Here is a 10,357-nt window from a genome sequence, read left to right on the forward strand (position 1 = left end):
GGGAAATAAAGAGCAGAATTTTTATCATATACAATTTGTAATTATCCTATGGCAAAGGAGTATCTCTTTTTAAGATATTTTTTAATTAATCCATCCAAAAATGTATTTGCTATAGCTTATGCTTTGTCTAAGTTTCTTATCAAATATCTGTTCATATAAACAGCACAGATGTTCTACCACTTCATGAACTGCTGTTTAGCCATTACATTATTATCTTCTATGTTAGTGGATAGAATAATACTTTTTTTTAGGTTTGTCACATTTTGATTGGTATTAATGTTTCTGCATATACTGCTTCTCCTCGTTTGCACTTACTTTAAAAATGACTGTGGTTTCTCACCCTATGCAGAAAAAGGCATAGGGTTGTCATTAAGCATACAAGCAGAGCATTTTTTTTTATTTCTGTGTTAGAGGACAAGATAAATCAAAATTACTTCCTTGAACACCATTTATAAAAGCCCACATTAAGCTGACAGTCCTTTCATGATTTGATTTCCCCCTGTGGATGCTGTGTTCTCATATTTTTTGTCTTCACAGATGAACAGTATTTGAACAAATGTCATGGGATGTATTTCTAATTTTATCTTCTTATTTTTTTACTTCTGCTCTCTGCTGCTTATCTCCATAGATACTAAACCACAAAAGGATGTTGAGATTGTGTTTTTGTTTGTCTGCTGTCAACCCCAGTTTCACTCACGAGAGATGTTTTTGACATACTTGGCATATAGTCAAGCCTAACTCGGAGGGGGATTGGTTTCACTGAAAAACACAGGATGAAACATTGCAGTTTTTTTTTTCTCTCCCAAACATTCTGTTTGGTTTCTAACTTTGAGTGCAAATTGTCATTTGGGATTTAGCTCAAAGCTTAGATTTGTGTTTTTTTTGTTTGTTTTTTTCCTTCAGACACGAGCAAAAAAAAATGCTACATGGTGTGCTGTTCTGAAGTTTTATTGTTTGGATGCTTTGTTTCCTTTCATCACTTTCACTGGCTGACTTCTCTATAATGATGTATCTTATTTTTTCCCTCCCTTCCCCCTTAGTCTTCTCTCCCTCCCCTCCCACTTTTCTCTTTCCCCTCTCTCTCTCTCTCTCTCTCTCCATCTAAAGAGCACTCTCTGGCTGCGCTTCACTTCATTTTCCACCCCAACATGTTGGAAAGGGGAGAAGGAGGACGATGCTGCGCTTTACCCTTGGTGCATTCTTGCCACCTTTCCGGCCAGCACACACTGCCTCTGACTCAGACTCACCCTCATCTTTCACCTGTCTCCGACTAAAGGACTTGAGAGAGGAGGTGGAGAGAGAAGCGAGCAACAAACTGGAGCTCAGGAGTTCTCACTACAGGTTCCCGGACCGAGAAAACGGCATGAGACAAGAGCGGAACAGAAACTGCTCCTCCTCTGTGGTGGAAACTACTAACACCTCAGCAGTGACCACCTCCTCCTCCTCGGGTTTCCCTGCCTCTTTTTCAACTCTCTCGGCTCCAAGATCTATGTGGCAAGAGGCGATGAAGAGGAAACAGTATTTGCTGGACCGCGCAGGGGTGTCTGGTGAAGTGGATAAAGGAGGAGGCAGTGAGGAGAAGAGGAACAGGTCCCCGGACTGGTTATATGAATCCTACTACTGTATGAGCCAGCAGCATCCGCTCATTGTGTTTTTACTTCTCATAGTGATGGGAGCCTGCCTGGCTCTGCTGACTGTGTTTTTTGCTTCAGGGCTGGTAAGCTGCTCGCTCACAAAACACACACATTGATATACACATGCACATATATTATGCAAGTGAAACACTTAGAAATGAGCAACAACCTGGGACCACACGCAGGTTTCGCAGCTTATGTGGCATTTTTCTTTTTAGTTTGATGTTAAATGTTACGTGGACGGATAGTTCTCTGAGATTTTGGTCTCGGTAAGTCATTTAGCAGGATGTGATGATGCAAACAATACTAACAGATCTTTAAAAAATAAGTGCACAAATGTCCCGAAAAACCCAAACGGTACAATGCAAAGTTGACTGGAATCAGACAGCCAAAGCTGGAGCCTACAAATGTGCACATGCTGGTTCAGTACCTGTACCCATCCGCAATCAGACTCTCACAGCATGTTCTCTTCATCGCAGCACTAATGTGAAGTGAAAGGAGAGGATAAGGGGCTTAGTTATTGTATAAGCCTATGGTTGACTCAACTACAAAGTGATCCGTTTTGCTCTGTCCCCCTTTTTCCTCCCTCAGTCAAAAGCCTTTAAAATTCAAGGCAGTGGCAGCCAAGACATCTGCATAATGTGTCGGATTACGGTAGCAAAATCATTATATATATATATTTTTTTCTTTTGAACTGATTAAATTTCCTTTCCTGTGAACTTTGTTTGTGGATTTTAGCACTTGCTTTTTAAAACCACCCCATTTTTGATTGATTTTACTGTTAAGAAAGGATTTGTCTGAAATGTATTGTTAAATACTGAGGTAAACAAAGAGGGGACCGACACTTGGATTGTATGGTGCTAAATCCACTGAAGCACAATGATTTGTATGGGAACTACTGAATATTCTGGCTAAACATGCAAAAATTAATCAATTTAACAGGGGTCTTTCATAATAATTATTATTATTATTACTATTATTATTATTATTATTATTATTATTATTATTAATCTATCTCTGAAATGAAAGCTTTGACTTAACTCTGAAGGAACTGCACCAATAGGACACTTCCTGTGGTGTGGCGAAGAAAACAAACAACAAAAAATTATGTTATTGATTACATCTCAAAATACCTGCATCTCTAACCCCATATGAGCTGAAGCAGAAAGATTGTATTCCACTTCTGGCAACATAAAATGTCGTTCAGTACAAGCCAGTCTTTTGCCATTTTTAACTTTATAACTCAGTGGTACACAGTGACAAGAAGTAACTTGCTAATTAAAACTGCTACTCCGTTCTGAAAAGATTAACACTGAACATCATTGTTTGAATTGATTTGCTCACTGTTAATATTTGAGTGGCTAAATAATAATCATAGCTTGTTCTTCTGACCTTAGGCACAACCTTAATAGGGTCAATCATTTGTGTGTGTTTTTACATTAAAGCTGACTTTGTTTTTGATAACAGCTGTAGGTTTGTTACATGATGAGAAACTGCTGTTCTAGTTAACACGTCGATCTTCTCTTAAAAGCATGATTCTTGCACAAACAAATACGATTTATTAACTCAGGGTAAATTATGTGTTTCTACTTCACTATGCAAAAAGCATGGCTACTCTGGTATGTTTTTTTTCCCCTCTTATCCTCTTTTATTTTTGATTCCCATGCCATCTCTCACCTCCTTATTTCTTTTTGTGGCATTCATTTTTATCCCTTCATCCCTCCATCGTTCTGGGTGGCTGACCTAAATCCTTTGCTGTTTTAAAGGCTCGCTTTGGGCAAGACAAACTCTGTGTGGCTCTCTTTTTTACCACAGCCGTCCTCTCATGTCCCAGTGCTTTGACTGTACACGAGAAAAAGAAATAGCATGGCTTGGAGTGGAGACTGGGTCAGAGACATGTGAGCAGGAGGATTGTGGATTGTTGATAATGGTCAGACTGGACATTTCTAATGTAAAAAATGAACAATTAAATGTGTGTCAGTGAGTCAAGTAAATTAAAATAGCCTTAAAATGTCTCGTTAGCCTTCAGGGGCAAAAGTAAAAACTGACAAAACAAAAAATTGAAGCTCTTCAAAATTCAAGTCACACGTTGAAAATTGCATTTCTAAAATAAATGTCAACAGATGTTTAAGTGAGATAGCCTAAAAGGCTTGACACTCCAGTGTTTTGACCTTATCGTGACCCTTTTTCCATCCCCCGTGACAGGAATGGTGAAGGACTGATGAAATATAGCAGAAACATGGCACAAGCATCCCATCTCACCGTGCCGTTCCTGCAGGTTTAACTGGATGGAATTCCTAAAATTTTTATCACATTTTCCATATCCAAGTGTGTTGCAGGCAGGCAGCAGCAGTAAATTATGAATGTAGCCTGAACATGCAAGATATTACCCAAGCATGGTTTTCTCTCTTTATATTTCACTGGATTGTTTCTTTTGAATGGCTATTTTTTTTAAATCTTTTATACTTTTAGCTAAGCATATTTTTTTTTTACCTTTTTTAAAATACAGTTCCATACATACCTGTGTGATTAACAATTGTTTTAGAGAGCAAAGCAGAAAATATGTACTATTTGACTTTGCATTATGCTAGAAATTTTCCTGAATCCTCATATGAATTTATTTTGAATGACATATTTTATATTCCCATCCCCATTTTCTTTTCAGATTCCAAATAAAATATGTCTACTTTTATAAATGTGAACATTGTATTTCTGGCTACAAACTGCAGTACACTTGTTCCAAATGTACTATTTTGTAGCGCTCGTTCACGAATGGATTTCTGAAGTTATTCAGTAATTATATATACTTCTTCTAAATCTTATGTTCAAACATTTACGATCCCGTTTCTGATTTTTATCTTCACACTTTCCTTTTCAGAGCATCGCAGACCATGTGGCCTTTGTAATCACCGTGCCCACAGCCCTCGCTATATTCCTGACGGTGTTTGTGCTCGTCTGCATTGAGTCCGTCTTCAAGAAGCTTTTGCGTGTTTTTTCCTTGGTCATCTGGGCTTGCTTGGTTGCAATGGGCTACCTTTTCATGTTTTCTGGTGGAATCGTATGTCCATGGGATCAGGTAAGAAATGGCTGTTCATGAATTGTTTTGTTAACGTGGTTATTAATAAAGAGTGGACCACTTGCAAAAAGTGGTAAGTTTATGAAGGAACTATAGCCTTTAAGGGAAACTGAATTGTTGATGTTTGTTGTGTCAGCAAAGCATTTTGTGGTGAAACCAGAAATGGACAGACGTTCCTTAGGAAACCCATGACAAGGGCACAAGAGAAAATTAATTTTGGATCGTTATCTTTCTTTAACCAGCAACATCACCAAATGTTTTCATCGCCTTAGCAGTTGATTCAGCATCACTGACATATTCAGAACACTTATAAGTGAATTCTTGGCTCATGGACAGGAGGCTGCTGAGGGAGTGGCGTTGTCTTGGGGAAGGGTTGGGCTGATGTGAGCTAGTGCTTGGGCTGTGTTTTATTTCAAATTAAGTGTTTTTAAAAATTCATATTAAGCATTATTCCATAGATCGATAGACATATACTGACAGTCAAGTTTCAAGTAACATCTTCCAGCCCCACTTTCTGTCTTTTGTCTGTCAATATCTAAAGTCAGCAAATACCTGAGTGCAACAGGAGCATAGACAGACATAGACATTTGGAAGTAAAGGTTCTAGAGCCTGGAGGAAGAACAGAGAGGCACAGAATAAAAGTTTCTGGAAGTCCAGAGTGAATTTTCCACAGTCTGTGATAATCTGGGAGGCCATGTTATCTGTTGGTCCACTGTGTTTTATGAAGGCCACAGTCACTGCATCCATCTGTCAAGACATTTTAGGGCACTTTCCTTCTGCAAAGATGTTTTATGAAGATGTTGATTTCATTTTCCAGCAGGACCTGGTACCAGCCCACAGTGCCAATGATACCAAAAGCTGGTACCAATGACCATAGAAGTACTATGCTTGATAGGCCAGCCAATGGACCTGACCTTTGACCCCAGAGAGAATTTATGGAGTATTGTCAACAAGAAGAATACAGACACCAGAATCCGTAGATAACCAAAAGGGCTGCCGTCAAACCTCGACTTCCAGAACTCAGGCTTATTGCTACAGCACGTTGATCCAAAAGGAGTTAAAACCAAATGCTCATAGAAACAAACATACATTTTTACAAAACTCCTCATGACCTTTGACCACCCTGTCACAGCTTTGGCATTATATGCAACATGGCATACTGGTGGAGGGGGAGCTCAACCAGTAACTCTTCTGGCAAATTTAAATAAATGTTTGCATTGCAGGCTGTGTGCAGAGGCTCCTACACTCTTTCAAAAGTTGATAATTTTCCTCCTGCTGTAGCTAAATACCTTTGCTCCTGCTGCTGCAGCAGCTGCAATCTCTGCTCTGGCACTGGGAGTTTCTTGTCCTCTGCTGTTGCTGGCCTGCTGAAGCTGGCATGCTTGAGTCTGTGCCTTGCCATCTGCCCATTGGTCTTTTGTTAACCGGCTGTATTCTAACTGGCTGTCGTTGGCCAATTAGGAGGCCATGTGTTGGTAATTCATGGTGATTTACTCAGGGTGTAGAAAAACAACAAACTTACAAACATATTTCAAATGAAAAGTGCACAGACTAAAACAGTTAAATCAGAATGAACACATGCAATAAAATTACACACTTTAACCCTTTGATAAGTTCTTTGTTGAAGTGTCTAGGCGATGTTGCACAATGGCCTCTTGGTATCATGAAATTCCACAAGATCTGTTTATATGGAAATTAAGTTTATTAGTGTGTATATGTCCTCAGTGTGCACCATTTATTTTGTAGAAGGAATTTTACACTAAACCTACAAAATCAACAGTGTGGCATACAAATATGTCTGTGTGCAGAGTAAATGCTCGTTTTTACCAAAGAAATGTTGCAGAGCATCTTTTCTTCCTCTTAATATAGTAATTTAGTTGCAATTTCCTTGAGTTTTGTACGGCATAGACAGTGTATATACTGTACCTAAGTGCAATGTGCACTATTCTTTCCATTGAATTTGGAGGCTATTAGGAATTAAATATGGCAATATACCAGGTTCATCAGACCCTGCAACCACACGCATTCAGAGCTCAATGGAAAAAAAAAAAAAAAAAAAAAACACTACACATTAGGTCTTCGTCATGTGAAAGCTGTACTCGCTTAGCAGTACTTAGCAAGACAGATGTCTGATGTGGACTTATTTATCACAAAGAGGCAACTAAAGATGCTCTGATTCACACACCTCTCCATTCATTACTTCCTTGTGGTCACCTCAAATGTTAAGCCATTATGCTTCTTCTGCTCTCCTCTGCAGCTTCTTTAAGTGTTAATTACCACTTTCTCAATAGACAGAATGTTTTTGTAGGGACTGTAGTTTTTTTTTTCTTCTTCTTCTTTTACTCAGTTGTTGAAACTGCATAGGTTAAGGGAAATGACTCATTAGCCTTTTCATGCCAGTCCATCTCAGTACGCAGTATTCATTATTGCAATTATCCACAGATGAGACCAGAAGACCTTATTCATGTATCGTTGAAAATAATGTGCGTCACATCTGTTCATTCGGCCTGTAATGAAAAAGATTTAAATAATACATACATGCACTTTGCCAATAGCTGAAGCGGAGCTCCAGGCCTCCCCTTAAGGTGTCCTAGTCAGTATAATAAAACAAATCATTTGTCATGTATCTATGTACAAGTGAAAGGACTGGGCCATCTTTGAGGTCTTACTTTAAGGCCTTTTCTTCTCTGCACTTTTCCCTTTTTTTTTTATTTAGATTTCTATCTTTATTAAAAAAATCAGATTGTCACTGTCACATCTGCTCAGCTGGGACTCCATCGAGGAGTGAAAAACTGTTTGAATTGGGGCAAAAACATTGCACTTCTAACCCCTAATGCTAACAGGTGGTGAAAAATATGTTAGTTGACAAGCATTCAGAATAATCCTTACTCTGTTATGTGGTTTGACCACACAGGAAAGGAGACTATAAATTTAGCTATAAATTCAACACAGTAGTAGTAGTACTAGTAGTAGTTTTCAATATGAAATGCAACATGAAGTCACCATATGTTTTATGATTTATCAAAACCAAAGGCTATAAATCTTCCATTGCTTAACTATATACTTAATTATATTTCAGCTGGCAATAAGTTATTTAACTGATTTGGTGAGTAGCTTCTCATTTTTTAGATAACCACAAGGGAAGACTCATCCTGTAGTTGTCAAAGAGACAAGTTACATTATTGGTATGTATCAAGCAAAGAAAACAAATAAGGAAAATGCTGAAAGTTTCAGAATAAACTATCCAACGCATTGTTAAAAGATGTGGAGAACCATCGTTTTGTAGAAGAAATGTGCTGTTGCCAATGTTTGTTGTTTACTGTCTATTTGATCTGCCTTTATGTCCTTCACTAAGGACATAAAGGTCATTATTGTAATTATGCACACAAATAAATGTGAAGCTTATCAAAGCAATACCAAAATCATTTGCTTGCCTTAATCAAAGTTAAATGTTTTTACAACAAAATATTAGTGACTTCGTTTTATAGTGCAAGGATCCTCATTGTAGTATTGCCCCCAAAATAACCATGACACCAGGATGTTTTCACCTTAGGAAACATCCAGCACTTATTAGATGTTCATACATATAAATAGAAGCATCAGTGGTTTAGCTCAGCTTATTGTTATGTAAAAACAACCAGATGTTAGCATGAGAATTGGAGAATCATTGAGGCCAGTGGCCACTAAAGGAGAACAGATACTACAGGAGTGGACAACCAGATATGTCCTTAGTGGTGTTCTGCTCATGCTTCCCCTCCAAAAGTTACTTTGTGTAGGCCACTTTCCGTCTTCGAACCTGAAATCAATCGGTTACTTCTTCTCGCTCTACAAAGCTTTTCTGTCCCCTAATGGTTAGGAGAGAAGAGCTTATCTGTGTGGTCCAGCCTCTACCCCTCTCTGAGACATGTCTAGATCCTGCCTCATCACTTGCCTTTTCTCCTCTGACTCTCTTTGATACATGTGCCAGATACACATACACACACACACTTGGTATACAGCCAGTCTCATTAAGATTTAACAGACAGAGGTTTTGGTCTTGGAAAGTCCCTGTCAGATTTGAGCAGCAAAGAAGTGGGCAGGCAACAGAAGGAGACGACCCGGTGATGGGAAAGACAGCTGAGGAGGCAAGGGGGCTTGGGGACGAATCAAACGAGAGCAACCGAGACGCAGTGTAAATATGCGATTTAACGTAAAAGATGGAGACTAATTTTGTTTCTATGCCTAATTTATTTTGGTGATTACCATGCAAAGACTGATGGCGGAAATTACAAACCAGCCAATCTGGCAGATTGTTTTTCATCCACTCCATTTATTCCCACATCTTCAGTGTAAATCAGCAGATCTGTCTTTTTACCCCGGCTACGTGAGAGTGGTTGGCGATGAAATGAGCATCTGTCTGCTTTGGTATTAAATAGCAGGCAAGGAGTCAGCACCTGATCTCACAGGCTCACCACACTCAGAGGTTACAGGTTAGATTTATAATCTCACTTGTAAACTAATCACAGCTGCGGTGTAGACTAAAAGCCTGATGTAAGACACTCTGTCTCCATAATTAGTTTTATTGACTGTCTTCAGTGTCATTAGGAAGGAAGTTGACTGTACTATGATAGACCACAAGATTTCTTATTCACGTAATTATCCCAGGAGAAGGTCACTATGTGCTCTGGGTCTCCTAGCCGTCCTGCAGTCAGTCAGCTGTTATGGTTTAAATAAGACATTATGTAGCAAGTCTGCATAACTGAATATTTGATGTCATTACCTCTCAATTATTCTTGGTACACTTTTCATGACTGAGTTAGCAGCATTGGTTTTAACGACATTATTTCAGCAAAGAAGCGTTTTTGGACTCAAAGCAAGTTGTGTTCCTGAGTGAGTTGATAGTTTCCCCTCTGTTTTTGGGATTTAAATTATTACACCTTTATTTGATTAAAAATCTGTTTCATGAACTTCATGTGGCCATAAGAGCTGAGCGAATTGGTTGTGTCAAAATTTATGCACCAACATTTGTTATCTAGTGTGGATGGATTTTTTATTTATTTTTTTAAATCTCTTCCTCGTAGAAAACCATAGAAATTGCACATTGCAGCTTTCATATTAAGTTATCAAGATTCAACATTTGAAACATTAAATTGCTCATATAATCCTCTCTGTTCCAAAAATGCACAACAATCTTAAGTGGTGGTTTAAGAAGAACGTTTTTTCTCATGGAGAATGTAATTGCGCCCCGACTCATCCACCAATTTACAACATATTTAAATTGGCTTTTTTTTCCTACTGCATCTGTAAAAACAGTGAATGGTAAAATACGAGATAATGGCTTCTGCTGGCTTCAGTATTTGCACAATTTTGTAGAGAATAACTGAGAAACAAAGCTGCCATATTGTTTATTTTCCAGGCTCCGTAAACTTGAAATGTGTTTTTATTTGTGTATTTTACACATATGCACAAACAGACCAGTATATAAATGTGTTTTCCCAGCTGTTTTTAATCACTTGGCTTGTTTCTCTGCTGTTGTGTTCTCTACATGTGTTGATATTTATCAGAATATAGGTAAAACAAATATATATGCTATATATATATATATATATATATATATATATATATATATATATATATATATATATATATATACATTATGTGTGTATTT

The 10,357-nt window shown here is 38.1% G+C and overlaps 1 protein-coding gene across 1 annotated transcript in view; it reads left to right on the top strand.

Moving 5' to 3' along the window:
• The first annotated feature begins 1,112 nt into the window (after window positions 1-1,112).
• The window catches only part of LOC106955794 (adenylate cyclase type 2-like), a 27,622-nt gene continuing 18,377 nt past the window's right edge, over window positions 1,113-10,357 (top strand). Inside the window, exons 1-2 of the mRNA XM_015046177.1 lie at window positions 1,113-1,717; window positions 4,513-4,710. Of these exons, the coding sequence (XP_014901663.1) occupies window positions 1,175-1,717; window positions 4,513-4,710 (741 nt within the window). The 5' untranslated portion in view covers window positions 1,113-1,174. The remainder of the gene's footprint in view (window positions 1,718-4,512; window positions 4,711-10,357) is intronic.

This window comes from Poecilia latipinna, unplaced genomic scaffold (assembly GCF_001443285.1).
Source record: "Poecilia latipinna isolate Pla-1442-1.1 unplaced genomic scaffold, P_latipinna-1.0 Scaffold768, whole genome shotgun sequence".
NCBI lineage: Eukaryota > Metazoa > Chordata > Actinopteri > Cyprinodontiformes > Poeciliidae > Poecilia > Poecilia latipinna.